The sequence below is a fragment of the Rhodamnia argentea genome, chromosome 5, assembly GCF_020921035.1.
Source record: "Rhodamnia argentea isolate NSW1041297 chromosome 5, ASM2092103v1, whole genome shotgun sequence".
NCBI lineage: Eukaryota > Viridiplantae > Streptophyta > Magnoliopsida > Myrtales > Myrtaceae > Rhodamnia > Rhodamnia argentea.
The window spans coordinates 8,573,394-8,591,271 of NC_063154.1; the positions used below are offsets into that span (position 1 = coordinate 8,573,394).

At 37.9% G+C, this 17,878-nt stretch overlaps 2 protein-coding genes across 2 annotated transcripts in view; both read right to left on the reverse strand.

The window, feature by feature from the left end:
- Nucleotides 1-17,878, reverse strand: part of LOC115739986 (loganic acid O-methyltransferase-like) — a 222,458-nt gene that overhangs the window by 56,594 nt on the left and 147,986 nt on the right. The gene's annotated exons all lie outside the window — the stretch shown is intronic.
- LOC115740043 (cleavage and polyadenylation specificity factor subunit 3-II) lies at nucleotides 846-11,536 on the reverse strand. The gene is made up of 13 exons (XM_030673404.2): nucleotides 11,428-11,536; nucleotides 11,174-11,351; nucleotides 11,006-11,078; nucleotides 10,527-10,644; nucleotides 9,639-9,712; nucleotides 9,063-9,199; nucleotides 7,898-7,961; nucleotides 7,585-7,650; nucleotides 6,107-6,176; nucleotides 4,258-4,362; nucleotides 2,836-2,977; nucleotides 2,325-2,421; nucleotides 846-1,646 (listed from the first exon to the last, which is right to left on the reverse strand). Exons 1-13 carry the CDS (start codon nucleotides 11,450-11,452, stop codon nucleotides 846-848), a joined length of 1,950 nt encoding a protein of 649 aa, XP_030529264.1. The 5' UTR covers nucleotides 11,453-11,536.

The window sequence follows — 17,878 nt, forward strand, 5'->3', positions numbered from 1 at the left end:
TTGAAGTGTCCTGTTCTTTAGGGTTTTCTTGATTTTCTTGATTTCTCTATACTATTCTTAAAGGCGGGCAATATGATAATTATTCCATGTTCTAGAACTTTCGGTAGTTGTTAGATGGGGAGGTGCAATCTAAGCCATTAGATATGATCAATGAATGCAATGAGAGATCCTCTGATATAAATAAAGGTATCCTCTAGTGTTGAGTAATACAAAGCATTCTCTCTATGAGCTTCTTTCTAAACTAAAAGACTTAGCTTAGACGCTCATCTAAGGAAGCCTAATTGCCACACGGATTGATCCCAAAAAGTCGGCCCGTGACATGAGCGGGAGCCGACCAGATTTTTAATTTGTTATGTAAAAGATAAAAAAAAAATTATGAATTAAAAATATATAAAATAGAAAAATTAATTAAAAGGCAAATGAATGGGTTGACTGAACTAATAATATTTATAACCTAAATGTTGTGAATGAGTTAAAATAAAATTTTGTTTTAAGCTTATTTACACCACACATATAATTAAGTTTAAATCCTGTGAAGCCACAACCAAAGCTTCGAAGATCCGCCAGGCAGCTAGGCCTGGCAAAATCGAGACATATGTGAAGCATTCCTGACAAATCCATTAACAACCCATTAATTAAAATTTGACTTACCCATATTTGACCCATCTCATTGAATATGGATTGTGCATCGTCAACCCATTTTGACACCTCTATTCATGCAACATGTCTACGTATAATCAAACAGAATGAGGCCAAATCACCTTTTGCTGAGGAAAGTACCATTCATTTCTCTTTTCCACGAAGGGCGGCCCCGCAAAAGATGTATCCGAAATCACCTGACGCGGTTAAAGAGGCAAACTCAAATCAAGAGTTCGTACAGTAGAGATCATTTTCCACACAAGCTGCTCATCTCTTGATAACCATTTACAGCATAAAAACACGGATCCACATCCAACTAGAGGATGACCACCAACTCTATAAGGGCACTCGTCCGTCAAGCAGATAGCGACACGAAGCGACTCCACCTTGACGTATTCCCCAAAATCTTGGATTTCCACTTGAGGAAATTCTTTCGAGAGTTCAGAGAGTAAAGCTCGAAGCAAAGAACATTTTCTATAAGGGCATTGTAAATTGTCTGTAGAAGTGTCACTCGGCTCTTCATTTTTATTGCTCAACTGTGCAGGGAAACAGTAAGCAAACTCTACTTCATGCCTTTCTCTTCTCAGAACGTGCAGAAGCTCATCTTGGTTGATGACTTTAGCCTCTTTATTGCCTTCCATAACAACAATTCCTTCAGCTATCCTTTCATCCCTTACTTGCAAAATTGGCACCCCTTCCGAGTCTTTTTGATGTGAACATTCATATTCCCTGTTCCTTCTAGAGAACTTGAAGTTCGGGCTCAAGCAACTCTGCACAAATGCATCCGATGCACATGCTTTGACAAAGTGAGTTGATGGGACATTCACATTTTCGTTATTGGCAGGGTCATAACATGGAATTCCTAACTCAGACTCGATTTTCCCTTTCAGAGAAGCCATTTTAGGCTTCTCCCCATGCACGAGTATCACATGCTTCGGTGAAAGAAATTTAACAAGATCCATTATCCCTTTTGCATCTGTGTGGGGACTGAAGGATAATTGATGAATCTGGACATGAAACACATTGAGTTAGCATATATTACACATGGAAGAATTGCATCACCTTGCAGAATTCTTCTACATAATAATTGGACTGTTCTTCTAGAGCAAGTTTTGTTTGGTAAGTGCACATTCATATATGAAGAAGGGGAAGTGTATGGTTTTACATAATTGATGACATCAAAACAGTGACGTCATCAAAGCCTACACCCGAGCCTGAAGAGAAATATTTTCACCCGGTGACTCTAAATTGGTATCATGGATAAATGACTAACTGAAGCTATAGACAAAGGCTTTGGGTAGAGTTGCCAAGGTGAGTAAATTATGCAAAGCAAAATTTGGAGACCAAGAGGGGAAATTGACATTTCAAGTTCTCATCCATTTTTCAGTAGCTGACATTGCCTAGGTACATTGTTTAACAGTCCTGTTTTATTTACACTGCAAAAGCATTCTTTAGATACAAATCCAAAGTACTTACTAGGTGAAATTTGCAAAAAAATCAGGTGGGTTAAAGTGGAGAGAGCTGAAACAAAGAAAAAGGAAGATATACCTTTTTATTCAGTTATACGAAGGATTTTAGAAATAAAGAATGACAGGTTTAACTAAAATATGAAGAAGAATGCTCTGGTAGATGGTACATTGATAACAAATATGACACAACCATAATATACAAGAGATGACATGAACCTGACATCGAACATCAATCTCCGTGTCCTTATCCAATTCAATTTTAGTGGGTTTCCCAGACATCAATTTATGTCCTATGGTTCCAGCCACGCAATACCTGGAAGATAAGCAGTGAAGGAGGAAACTGAGACATGATTCCATGGGATGATAGATATGAATTAAAGCCCCAAATACAGGTAAGGCAGTATGTACATGAAAGTTGTTTATAATTCTCAATATGCAAGTAGTCATATAAAAGGAGGTCATGGTGGCTTGAATTCATACTTTGGACTACCATCTATTAGGAGGTTCCACAAGTTTGAATGGGAAGAAGCTCGTTAAATTACCAGTTTGGGACCTTCCCAACAATAACAATTTCAAGTTGCCATCAAAACTTGTGGAACCTACTATACATGGTAGACCCAATGAAATATGATAGAGTTTGATTTTTATATGTTTCCCTATTCATCCCTAGAACCACCCACAAAGACATTAATATTGAACTATCATAGGATGAAGAAAAGGGAGTCACCCAGGCAGCGTAACAAGGTTGATTTCAGAAGGTGCCCAGTTCTTGAAAACTTCTAGTGAAAATCCACCACTGATCATTCCAGGTGTTGCGAAAAGCACACAGGGTCCAGGAGTATTAATCATGGAACGGTCAAAATTGCGAACTACAACATCAGAAACTAAATGATGAGTTATTGACTCCAAGCTATCTAAATTACTTAATCATATGAACTGTTTGATCAATATGCTAGATGTACCAAGAGGAATCTCCAACTAACTCTATCATGTGAATGTTATTCTGCACATTTTTGTGGAATATAATCCTACTACTCTGCATTGACAACTACAATGCAAATGAAATTTTCAGCAAGACAAAAAAAGAGAAGAAAAAAGCAGCCATACTAACAATATAAATGCGATGATGAGTTTCATCCAATTAATCAATTACAAGCCTGTACAATAAACTTTATGGCAGGAACATGAAAATAAAATCTAATCTCGCTATTGCATTAAGCATATCATTAACTTCAACAGCATAATGTGGTGGGAGAATTAGTCCATCAAAGGGGAGCTAATCACTAAAAAGGTTTATGCTTTCGGGAACTTTTGTCTTTTGACATTTTTCAAGAAAATGGTGAACGTAAGATCGCCAGGGACTGTCTCTCAGCCGATCATCAACAGAAGCTCAGCAGGTTAGAGCAAAGGACTGAAAATCCTTGTGTCAGTGGTTCGAATCCACTTCTAAGCGGGAAAAGGGTCCAAAGGAAAGGTAGCCGGGAGCAAGATGAAAATCAAGCTAGATAGTTCGACAAACCATACACCAGCTCTGCCCGAACTAACAACCATAGAATGAATGCTCGGACTTGCTTCATGCCTGGAACCCTTAATGACTGAGCTCTGACAGTAATACTTACGACTAGTGGTCCTTATAAATCTGTTGCCAAGAGAACGGTAAAATTGGATCCCCACGAAAACCCCACAACATTTTCTTTCAATTTCTCACATCTTGATATGAAAACCACTTCAATTGATGGCCAACTCAGGGAAAATTTACATTATGCTATCATTTCTTCAGTTGTTGCTGCTGCAATTGATATTGCAAATTGTCTCATATTACAAAATGATTGTCTGAAGGAACAGGTTCAGCTGTAATTTCATTGCCAAGGGTTGTCCTAATAGGAAAGCTGCAAAACTATTATGAAAGGTTTCTCTAACGTGCCTACAAGCTACAGCAATGCATCTAAATTGTCTATCTTATCAGGTGAGAAAACTAAATCATGATAAACAGTACCAGATTCTCATGCAGACTTTAAAATGCAATGCATGCCAATAGGAATTGACACAAAAAAGAAAGGTGAAATTAAAATGCTGAGCAGGTATTATCCTGACTACAACCCCGAAGTATTCTAGATTTGCATGACAACTTAGCCGGAAATGACAATACCATTTTTGAAGTCGAACGGATTCCGTGTTACATATGTCGCTTTGACCTTTTGGCTGGTCCAATTGATAAGCATTTTATAGTACATGTTGGCTTGAATTGTCAAACCTACAAGAAAGGTATCTAAATCATCAGTCTAGATTCAGAACACAACCAATCTTACAGCTCCAGCATCAAGGAAGAAGACAGAGCATTACCACAAGGGAAGAAGACATGAAAACTTCTATCAAGCAATTTCATCAGGATTTACAAATATGCATGTAAGTCATGATTTTTCACAGAGCAATCATAGCAGAAGTATTATAGTCCAAAAGACGAGTAAGTTGACATAAAAAATCTGAATGCATTTTGCAGCATAGGATAGTCAATATTTCAAAACTTTCCGCTAAGGTATGCAGCATAAATATTTATCAATTACCAAATCACTGAACACTGCTCTTGTCCACAATGTCCAGTAGCAATGCAAAGATTGAAGCTGAGAATACTATAATCAGCTCATATGATCAAAACTACTATTCAAACAGAACAGGAATTATATGAAGAACAACTTATGCTTCTTATTTTAACTCCTGAGTTTTGAAAAGCAATCTTAGTTTAGACTCTACAAAAGAAGCACCTTCAACAAAGAGGATTGGAGACACTCCGATGTAGGGAAGATTGTAGGACACCTGATTCTCCCAAAGGCTTAAGCTGTTAGGAGACATGTCCGCAAGTTATAACAAGCGTGCATCTTAGTACTGCCCCTCATGTTTAAATCCGACCTTGCATGTGACATGAAGTGCAGAACATGGACGCAATGCAATTACTGGAGACACAAAGCCAATTCAATCACCCATATAATGAGGAATGCCAGTATTCAAACTCTTAAATCGCTCTAATACCTAGTTAAATAAACTGTTTTTTTTTTTCTAAAAAAATTAACCAACAAGTAGATGGAAACACAATGTTTATCTAGCATGTTTGTTTACAAAGAAAAAATTTATAAGCATATTGTTTGAGTAGAAACCCGTACTACAGGTAAAGCCTCCTGGAAAGAAACCACATTCAAAAGTATTGATGCAGCTGATGCCACCAACAGACAGAAAGGATGGCTCACAAGGAAGAATTTGTCGGAATGCTATTTTTGCCTGTTCAATAGCCATATGCGGCTTACACTGTACAACTTGGTTCTATTAAACTTCCATTCCTACAAGAAGCTCAGTCATCCTACTCAAACTAGGTACAAGATGCAAAATAATCCCCTGTCTAAGTCACATTTGAAAGAAGAATCTGATCGGCCATTACCTAAAACCAAAGAATTCTCTATACTATTTTCCCAGTTTTGTTGGTTGTGCACACAATGTGCCACCTTTAACTTCGAGCGGGGTAGTTCTTCCATATCAATCTTAACGATTGTAGGTCATACATGCCTCGGATAGCCATCTCTACTAAGAGCTCCAATAACACTCTAAAGAAAATTCCCCAAATGAATTAACCGTTGCTCTCTATTTTGATCTAACCCAAGGATTACTAATTGGTCATAACCCTCAACTTATTACAGATGGAAAAGTAAGCATACAGTCAGATACATACACAAACCAGTGAAAACTTTGGCCAATATAGTACTACCACTGAAGTAGGTTACGATGACAGAGTGCTCTGTGGATATTTGATAAAGGCATAACTCATGTCAAATGCAGGCATTGCTAACTGTCACATGCCTTTTCCTAAATATGTTCTTCCCACATACTAACCACATCACAGACCCAACAAGATAACAGAAACAAACTGAATCTAGTCTTACCGCTGATTGATGCTAAATGTCAAAGTACACAATACATTAATTTTAGGGGAAAGAAGAGAACTATAAAACCTGCCGAAAAGTATATAGGAATATTCAGATTCATACGCTCCCAGTAGTCATCCAGCAACATACAGAGTTCCTTCATGTTAGAGCAACAATGTCAGGGAAAAGAAACTGCACAGCTATGATGAGTCATGGAAAGTAAACATTTCCTAGAATGTGAATAGAAGCTCTACCAGTTTATAGCAGTCATCATAACACGCGCGCGATGTTAATACCGACAATAGTGGAGTCAAGCTCACCAAAAATCAAATAATCCATGACTCAAAATGGTCATGTTCTCATTTTTCTGTTGTTCAAGGAAAAGCGCCTTGCTTTTGACTCTGAATGGTGACAAAGCTATAAGACCTACATCAACTTTGAAAGTTCTGGTCAATTCACTAAGTCAAGTTATAGAGTCTAAGAGATCAAGTCAGGTGGGTGTTGAAGATAAGCGAGTAATGCATTGTCAAGTTTACAGGGCTTTCGCAAAAAGAGTATCAAATCCAGAAGCAGGTCAATTTCCACTGGTTGGTTGGTGGAAGCCTCTGCTAGCACAAGCCTAGCCATCTTCTCCTTGTTATGGATGAGAAAATCCTATGCTGAAATGTGAAGGACAGAAGTTCTTTGGAAAAGAGAAGTAGGAAACAAACAAGAAATTTCAGAGGGAAAATTACTGCCCAGCAGACCGAGCCTTCAAATAGTACAGCCCTAATGATGAAATAGTATGCAACATGTTGCTCCACTTACATGAGCAAGGAAGCATATTTAACCACGAAAGAACGAAAGGAAGAAGGTGGAATCTGTTGATAGCAGCAGACACTTGTGGCCACAGTTGTGGCCTTTGCATGGTTCACAGTGGCTTCATCAAAAGAAATTTAGATACTATTACTCTTGGATATTAATACAAGTATCATGGTGTTCACCAGCTAAAGAGCCAAACCATGAACAAGGTTGTGCTGTGTCTCACATCGAATTTGAGGGACAATCGTACATTTCTTATAGTTAATTTCATTCAAAGACAAAAGGTTTGGGGGCTAAAAGCAGCCTGCTGAGCAAGAACCAACGGTATGGGCAGATACTCGACACAAAACTTATCCAAGTGTCAGGTCCTTTAGTATTCACAAAGTTTTGAGCTCGCAAAATTGAATAAGCCACTAATTTCGAACCTGCTAGGAACATGAAAATTTCCGATACATGGATATTCAAGTACACAAAGGCATGTAATGAAGAAAAGTTGAAGCATGAAATAGATTTATAGATTAGAATTCCTATTTTGTAGAATGTAGAATAATTTTAGGTACTATTGCATGTAACGTAGACTGCTTATTCTGATAGAAAATTAAATACTTAATACAAATGCAGATGTTCATGAATGTTTGTCTTTTGTGCATGGGTGTAAAAATGCGTGGGTGTGTGTGTGTGTGTGTGTGTGTGTGTGAGTAAAAAAAGATAGTATGAACTTCAACCAAGATAGCCCAAGGTTATCATGATCAAGATTGAGGTACCTGAGCTCTTCCAAGGGCAAATGTTGGAATAAGCACCTTTCCTCCTCCAGCAACACATTTATGGACCTGTAGGAAACTGATTTCAAATCTGAAGGCAGACAAGATTTTGAGCAATTCAAAGCTATGAGTTAACAAGCTAATAAAGAAGATTGACCATTCCGTAATACACCCCCCCCCTTTTTCACTTTTAGGAAATCGTAGTGTCAGACTCTATGCAGATCTACTAGTGAAACTCCATAACAACCATATAGAAAAATGAGAAAAAGACAGAAGTAGCAGGAGCAGTGACTCCAAAACTGAGAAATTCACATACAGCTATGAGGAACTCCCTTTCCCGAGTATATTTGGAATCCCGCACCGTCGTAGCATATGTCGACCTATGAAAGAAATCTATTAGAAACAAACTTTGAATATGTCAAGAGGTATGAGCAATAGATAAGTTAAATCTGCAATTCCAGATGATCCACAAAAAATCAATGCCTAAAGAAACAAAAGAACCTTGCATTAGGGAAATCCAGGATATGGGAATAATGGATGCTAGAAAAAAAGAGTCTTTGCAGAAGATCCCAGAAAAAGAATTAGGAATCAGTAGCAGTTCCGACTAAAAATATTGGCTAATGGCCAAATTCACCACTACAGGTCAGAGGATAAATTCCCCATGTAGTACGTATGGTCAAACAGAAAAAAAAAATCTGGTCAAACAGAAAAAAAAAATTCTCATTTCACTAGTTATTTTCTCAGAAGCATGTGTGCACATAAATCTCAAGAGTTCACTTCAACAAATGGTCCTTCATTTTTATTAGGCATGAGGAGCATCTCAAGTGGTCTGATGTCAGATTATAAGTGATGTCAGAAAGAAAATAAAGTGAATTGTGAATTTACTTGCAGTAATAGATTCAATGTTTCCCCGGATTTAGCTACTAAAGATCCCTAAAACTCAATAACTCTGTCTACAAGTTACACGGCAATTAAAGGATATTAGCAAAACCTACTCAACACAAAAAATGCTTGGTAAAAAACAGAATGTCAGGGACAAAAAGATTTCCCTTTCGAATGTATCTTTGGACTAATTTGAGGAGGACAAATTTATGACTGCATCAGCAAACAGGAACTTTTTGCTGTTATGGTGAAGTCCAATAGGAAATCAGGACCGTGAAATTTACTGTTCCATTTCATTGGCATGTAGGTACAAGTAAATATCCACAACAATTTTCTCTATTTTGAATGTTGCAAACACACATTCAGGTGTCAAGCAGAGAACATGTTTGTGTAGACTAGACGTATAGCACAGGTTCAATTCCAATAACACAAAATGATCCTAAGTTTAGGCCGCCTATCCAAGCTTTAGCTCGCTTCCATGAGGTCGGTCGCTTATTACATGGACCACAGTTAACCTACCAAAGGTGGGCTTTCATTGTCATGAAAAAAAGAAAGGTTTCATGCTTGGTCACATACTTGTGTCAAAATGAATTACATACTCTGTGATTAAAAGGTCCAGATGTAGTCGGTCAATTTGAGCAGCTCCCAGATGTCTATCGGGTGTCATGTTATAGTCTCCTGTGTAAACCAGAGCAGAATCTCCCACTTTTGCGTAGAACATGGCCGCTCCTAGGACCTTACAATCATATTAAAAGAAGACAAAACAGAAACAAGAAAAAGATTGAGATATTGGTATGTTAGCTTGAAAGTACATCGCTGAGTGAAATCCTAACCTTAATTTTGAACTTTTCAAAACGGTTTTACAGAATAAAGCAATGTATCGTATCATATGTACCAAACATATGGTTTACTGATGATGGTGTAGAAGTCAGGTTATTTGTTCAGAATAAAGTCACGTTGACTTGGCATTTGCTAAAGTTAACTCCCTCCAAATTTTGTTAATTCATTTTCATTGTAGTCAAACAAACCTCTGCATACACATCCTAATCTACAAGAAACTTCCCGCAATTCACCTTATTTGAGCTTTTTACTGTTTCTATGCAAATACTCTTACCAGGATGAGCACAAGCCAAGCAAATAAGCATGTGCCAAAGAAATTAAATTTAAAGACCTACATGCCCAGCATAGTATGCACGGATTTGGAGCTCGCTGTCAACCTGCACAGTTTGCTTTAGGTCCACGGCTATCACTGCAGGAACAAAGATTTAGCAACATTACCTAATAAACGACTGTGTGCTCATGAAAATAAGATAGAAAAACACAGTCTCAAGCATCAACGTGTATGGCATGTTTTATCCAAACAACAAACTCTATGCCTAATACTGCAAGATTGTTCTCCGTTTGATGCGACACTGAAAATGAGTCCATTTCAGAATCAATATCGACTTCCTTAGAAAAGGTACCTCAGCTTCCAGCTAACATCATATAGAAGACATAATACCATGCTTAAGCCCTCATATTCCATGCTCAAGCAAAACCTATGCGTGAAGGACGGATGACTTTTTGCAGTAGATTACTTAAGCTTCTATTTCCAAGTATAAAGAAGCATCATCTATCGAATGAAAGAGATGAATTCATGGCACTCCATTTAGATAACGCAATCCGTATATGAACCTACAGGTCTTCTTCCTTCTCATCGGCTATGATCCCAACCACATATAATAATTTAAGCTAGAAATCCCAGTAAACTAATTATTTCAGTTGTTTAACTCCTGCTGCAAAGGAATATGTTAAGATGAAATATTTTTGTCTAGCCACACAAATGTAATACATCACAATGATGACCAACCAGCCTGTACATCAAGATGATTATAAACCAGCCTGGCTAATAATCAGACATGCTGCACACACACGTGGCAGGAGGATATGCTCAGTCAACTTCATGAAAATTGACGGTTGGATCATCCCACAATCTTGGTAGTGTTGCCTTGATATTACAGTGAGGCCAGTAGAGTAAGCAGGGCAGGAAAAAAAACAAAATAGACTACACAAGAAGAAAGTACCTTTCTTCATGCACTCCGCAATATGCTCTGCAGTAAATTGTTCTTCTTCACCTCTCCTTTCCACCATCACTTTGCGATAGTCTTCCAGCATCAAAGGAGCCAATGCCTTAGTAGGATACTGCAGCAATTTTCAAATGAAGAACTTATCAAGTCCTCTAAGAGAAGTCATGGTCAAAGGGCTTACAAAGAGCGCGAATTGCTTCCACATCACTTTGGAGACATCATAATCGCAGACAATACCATCTTTTCCGTGACTGACTGGCTATTGAGGAAGACAAACTCAATTAAATTACTTTACACCTCTTGACCCATAGATGGAGACTACAACAACCATGCGTGATTCAACCATAGTAAAAGAAAAACACAAACTGCTATTTCCAGTAAACATGATCTCATAAGGGGTACCCAAGTAGATAGTAAAGCAACAACCAGCCACCAGAAAAGACACCACATCATTTTATCAAACACGTGGGACTTACCGTCATGTAGATGGGTCCGCGATAGCCACAGACTTCAGTGAAGTAAGGGAGAGCCCCAACATGATCCAAATGACTGCCGAGAACGCCCATACCACATTCAATCACACGTTACGAAAGCGTCGAGCAAAAACTGAAACATCGGTAGCGCATTATGTGGCCGTCACTTACAAGTGAGTGATGACGATGCAATCGATAGCTCCGCTGAAATCGCCGTCCAGGGCGACGTGCGAGAAATCGGGGTAGCGGCGGTGGTCGAGGTACCCCATGTGCATGCCGCAGTCGAACATTATCCTCTTGCCGTTGATCGTCACCACCGCGCAGCTCTTCCCGACTTCTTGACCTGCACCTGAAGAACACACCACCAGAAACTGCGTGAATCTGCAGTTACAGAGAGAGAGAGAGAGAGAGAGAGAGGGTGTTACCGAGGACGAGACAATCGATCGCCATGGGAAGGAAGGGCTTTCTGGGGAAGCGAGCTTGCGAGCTCCGGTTGGGTGTATTTGGCGCGCCCCCCTTCGATGTCGCTTTGCTTGAAAAAGTTCTTTCTTCTTTCAAAATCGGTCCCCCAAGCTTTCGAAATTATGTTTATGACGCCAAATTTTACTTCCCATTGCGAATTTGCCGATCTCTCATTTATTCCATCATTTTGGGCACTAGAAGGCTAGAAGCCCGTTTGGCAGCAGTACGATATTGTAATGAGGTCTCAATGTCATAGTTATTATTTTGTACTTGTAGTAAAATAGAGTTGTAATATCTATTATGATATTTGGTTTATAGCTTCGTGGGTGAAATATGATAACAAAGGTATAACATTAGAAAGTCCTCGTATTCAACCTTGTCAACGATAATTGTACCTTTATTTTTCTTGCATTTAATCAATTCATGAAGTGGCAAAACTTACATACCAACACGTCAGGGCTTAATTCCCTAAGAAAACCTTGACTTTAATTCCAATTCTAAATCTACCCCCGACTTTTTTTGGTTTAAAAAGTTCGCATGCTTTCACTATAGTTTCAAATGTGGTCCGAATCAAAAAAATCACCACTAGTTTCTTCAAAATTATCAACATCAAGGCCAGCTAGAGGTTTCATCATCTAAACATGTGTCTTTACCGACGTCCTCATCCTGTTTGGAACTACAGCAATATGCTAATATTAATAATTTTGAAGAAACTAGTGGTGAGTTTTGGACACGATGAAGATTTGGGGTTATGTGAAAGTTTGTGCTTTTCAAACCTAAAATTTATGGTGTTTTAGGGAATTAGGTCCCATGTCGTTATAGCAAAAATTAATCAAAGGATTGTCAAAATTCCAGCAATTGCTAGTAATAAGCAAAGGCTAGTACACTAAGTCCGTTAAATATTCAACTAGTCGACCAAATTTTCATATGACAACTTAAAATTTTCAAATAGTTGGTGAATGTTCTGCGAAATTTTTACATGACTTGGAGGTCTCGAGTTCAAATAATTTACAACCACCAATTTGCTCCTCCATTATATATTTCCATCGTTTTATTCTTACGACAAAATTTAGCCTACACGTGAAGAAGAGTACTAAGATATTTAAATACTAAGGCTCTATTTATTTTGTAAAAAATGAATAATTTGAAAAATATTTTCTAGAAAATGAACAAATGGAAATTTTTTTCATTATCAACAATAAATTATATCTAAATATTTTTACAGACGATGAAAATATTTTTCATTCATTTATTTTTACATGAATACGTTGACAATAAAATGAGTTTTGTTCAAAGTGTGATCAGCCCTAGCGAGGACAAGCAGTCAACTTCATTCAAAAGGAGTGACACGAAAATGCTTTGACAAGTAGGTCAACGAGCAACCTCAGCACTTAAAAAGTTTGATGGCACCCACCTTGATGCCACACCTAAATACCCACCTTCAGTGAAAATGTCCTCTCTTTTTGGCGAGTTGTGTAAAACTAAGCCTACTCTATATCGTGTACTTTAAAATACCTTCGAACACCCCTTAATATGACCTTGGTAATTGATTAACTTATTTGAAACATGGTTATTCTCATTCATTTTGGGGCTTTTAGGTCGCGCATGGCCATATTTTTAGAAGTGGATTTTTACTCCAAAAGTGCTTCTAGTATATAAATTCGTTTGTTAATACAACTTCTGAAGTAGAAATTCGCTTGGCAAAATTTTTTACTTCTAAAATAAATTTATACTTCTAAAGCGAATTTCACTTCTAAAGTTATTTTTTTCCCAATGTGAGAAGTTAAAAAAAATTGCTTCTCAACTCAAGAAGTACTTCTCGCTCCACTCTTTTTTCATTACGCCATCTCCCTCTTTTCATTACACCTCTCTCACCTAACCACGCGTCCGCCGTTGTCGCCCGCCGCCGCCACCGCCGCCCGTTGCCTAGCACCGCCGACCACCTCCGACAACCGTCGCCCACAATCGCCCCTCACCGATTGTCCCCCACTTGCCGTCCTTGCCGAACAATGCCTGTCGCCATCGCTAGCCACTAACCACCAACCACCACATCCAACCTCTGCCGACCACCGCTTGCCACCGCCCCTTACCCCCCCAGTTGCTAACCACCGCCATTGTCGATCGCCATCGCAGCCGTTGCCGAGTTGCCATCTCCGGCCGCCGAAGTAACAAATAAATAATAATTTTAAAAAAAAAATGAATCAGAAATTTTTCGGCCACCGACAATAATCCATCGTCGAAGATTTTGTGTTAATAATGTTCCAGAAGTAGAAATTTTCAACCGTTATTAAATGAATTTATCTCATCGTAAATCAACTTTTAAAGCAAAAGTTGATTTCTGAAGCTTGCCATGCACGCCCTTAGCATCCACGACTAGGTGGTATATAATCATCAATAGCAATCAAGAAGGCAGATGTTGAATAAGATCCATTGTAATACAAGTAAATTACATATACTTCAGCTTATCTAGAAATCCTTTGTGTCATTTCTTCAAATTCGCTTATTTTTGGGAATGTGTGGCAAGTTAGCTTGTAAATATATTCAGTTGGCCGGCCAAATATATATTTAATTGGACCCACCTTTACTAAAAAGCTTAAATTAATAAGTTGTGGGCTAATTAGGATATATTTGTCACTCCATGGCACGCCAATTTTAAGATAAGTCGTAGCTAGACCTATCAAATGGGTTGGTCGGGTAAAAAATGATTCGACCCATATTGACCCATTTTAATCCAATATAAATCTAGCGACCCCTTACCAAACCTCGACTGTTTCACCAGAATTCTCAGCGACAAAATATCTTTCACCGAAATTCATTCTTTGACTTTTAAATATGATAAAAGGTCTTGTCACAATTCGGGACATGAGAGATCCAGATAGTCGGATAATCAACGCATGAACTATGAAAAGATTCCAATATAATTACACAACGTAAATCCAACCGGAGTTTGACTCTATGGGAAGGCTTAGAAAGTACAATTCTAGAGAAATCGATACATAAGAGCTCGAGAGAAACTACACAAACGGAGATCGAACTCAAGTTTGACTCGACGGAAGGGCTTAGATGTATAATTAATGCCCAAAATAACGAACCAATGCATCCAAAACTATATCAGAGTTTAACTCAATGACAGAGTTTAAATACGCTTCGACACTACACCGGAGTTTGACTTGACAACGAGAATCTGAAGGTTATAGCTAAAAAAAGTAGAGTGCAATGCGGAAAAAAAGAAGAAGATAAGGTAAATGTGCTGATTGTTTCGAGGGGCTGTTTTTATGAATGCTTGGTGGTATTTATAATGGTTGAGTAGGTAAACGCCCCTCGACGGTTTATGTTTTCGTGGGTCGATAACTGCCACGTCCATTATTTCCCACGAACTCATTTTACCAAGTCTTTAGGTAATTACTTTGTCTTGCACAGAGCACAGAGCTCCTTGTAGCTGTTTCTTTTTTTTTGGTCGGAGAGCTCCTTATAACTGTTGACCACCTTCAAACCTTTGTATTGGTTCAGTCCTCTTCTCTTATCGTTCGGATGAATCATGCCCACGTTTTTCAATTTTTAAGGTCCTCAGGAAGTTGTTTCAATGCTTAAGAAACTGTTATTCAAAGGCAAGCATTTGTCTTTTCTGGTACCCCCTTCGGAAATGCGATCGATAATTTGTCCAAAGTTTTCTTGTTGATCGACACCTATAAAAACCCTCACGTACTTTGCACATGACCTCTTTATGCCTCAACACTATTTTCCTCTCACGTGTACAGCATGTGTATCAATGGTTAGGTTATTTTGGGTGCTAACACGACCCGATCCATATTGATAAAATACTTTTATATTTAATCCAATTAAAAAAAACTTTTTGTTACAGTATTTTGTATTTTTTATTTTGAAAATCGCCGAATTGAGATGCCCGATGAATGAGACTTTCCAAAAGCTAACTCAAAGAATGTGATTTTTCTTCACGCTTATAAACCGACCACCAGCCCCTTCCACAATCAATATGAGACAACCCCAATAATCTTTCCCTCACACATTGGATCTAGTCGGAGCCGCAATAACCCGTTTCTCTTATGTGTGATTGTTGGGTCCAGACTTATTGGTAACCTAAGCTACGATACTAGTGTTGTGTGATCTTTGACCTCTTTTATTTTAAAAATTAGCTCAAAGGAAGAGACTTTTCTTCACACTTATAAATCAATCACCAGTCCCTAGGATAACCCCAACGTGACTATTATTATTTTGTCTTTTACCAACGGTGAAAATGAGCTATTGGCAATGGCTCTGCTAGCACGGAAATTTCACACTCGTGGTCAGAGTATTGGCCTGAGTCATCAATATTGTTCATTTTAGCTAGCCCGTTAATGTCATGTCACCTAACGCAAGTGGCACTCAATGCCCAAGCATTTCTACTTAAAATCTTTTGGTCGTTTGTTTGGTACGGCTTTTTTACTGCTTTTACCGCGGTGAAATGAGGTGCTTCGCCTTTTTCGTTTTCGAGACATTTTGTAATAATCTCACATTTGGAAGTGGAGTACTTTCACTTCCCCAGCAGCTTTCACAAAATAGCCTCTAGTAACTATTGAAAATAATTTTGTCGCGACGAATCACTACAACAACGCTACATGTCTCTCCTCATTTATATAACCACAACAATCTAAGGGCAGCCTTTTACCAGACGCATTAGTAACTCATAGCTACAGCATAGCACCTTTAAAGACGAGTCGCTAGATGCACGTGCTTCAACACAGCACAACACTAACCACGGAAATTGAGTTCAAACTAAAGCTCGAATTCGACGGATCTAAGTGCAATGAAATCAAAATCACATTAGAAACGAAAATGCTCGAAATTGGAAGGACATCAAACGCAAGTTACAAGGAATTGGATGAAACGAGAACACGATAAAAAGTAAAAGGAACGAAATCTCGGCGGAGCGTTTAGAGTCGTCGTGCGTGCGTCCTTGTCTAGCTCCGAACCCTCCTCAACATTCGGTAGTGATGCGTGGGAGCGTCTCTTGTTTTGTCGGGAGAAAGACCGCGTTATGGCCACGTTCTTCCAAACAAGTCAAATAACTTCCAAGTGCTCGATGCCACGTGTCCATCTCCAAATTTGGCTATCATATTTGTTTCGTGAAAAATGAATTATTTAAAATATATTTTTCTGAAGATGATCACTTACATAAATAAATGAATGAAATTTTTTTTTACTGTGTGTGAAAATGTTTAAATATAATTTTTGTGAAAATGTTTAAATATAATTTTTTTTTTGTGGAAAACGGAAATATATCTTATTCATTAATTATTTCAATCGGTTAAAACAATTATTTTCAGAAAAATATTTTGCAAATCATTCATTTTCAGCGAAACAAACAAAACACGAGACTCCGTTCGTTTCGCAATTTCAAAAATAATTTTTCTAAGAATGACCGACCATACCGTTTAGAAAAACAAATGAACGAACTATTACATCCTCGGAAATGCTTCGATCTGAATCGTTGTCAATAATAAATATATTTTCCATTTGCTAATCATTTCGAGCATTACAAGCGATCATTTTCAAGAATTTTTTTTTCCAAATCATTCATCTTTTGCGTAGTGAGCAGAACTAAGAAGCTGTTAAACAGAAGAAAGGTTAATTATATACTTTTTTTTTTGTCAAAACAAGAACAGTTTGTTTTTTTTTTTTTTGCTCTTAGCAAGACTAGAGGCAGCGCACTATCAGTTTTCATCCTGTTGCTAGGATTAAGAGGATCTGATGAATAGTTATCTTAAGTAATCATCTAGACCATTATTGAGGCTACTTTTGAATTTGGTGTCTCACTTCTAAATATCCAAATTTGTTACTACAATTATATTGCGACGACAAAATGATTAATTAATAACCGTAGCCCCTAAAAAAAGGGGGGGAAAACACGCAATATTCTCGGAAGAAATTTAGCTAACGTTAAAATTACTCCGCCGTCTTGGAATCTGTTTGATAAATGCTAGGGTGCACTTTCATCCTCGATCTCCACTACTTTTGAACAAGACCTATCTCTCACTCCCAATCGTCACTCCATACGTAAACGGAGATTACGCGATTTTCATTCTATTAGAGGAGGCTTCACCTAGTATATAACGCGATCCCTGAACTTATAATCCATTCAATGTAGTCCATGAATTTTTTATACACGTTCGATTTAATCATTGAATTATATGAAAATATTCGATATTTTCCATGAATTTAAATTAATTGTAGGATGATATTGAACATTTTCGTATAGTTTAAGAATTAAATTAAACATGGATCAAAAGTCTAGGGACCGCGTTAAGCAAATTAAAATTTCGAGAACAACACTTTATATTAAGCTAAAATTCATGAATAATGTTGAATAAATTGCTGCATGTTAGGTTAAAATTCAGAATCTTTTATGTCATTGCC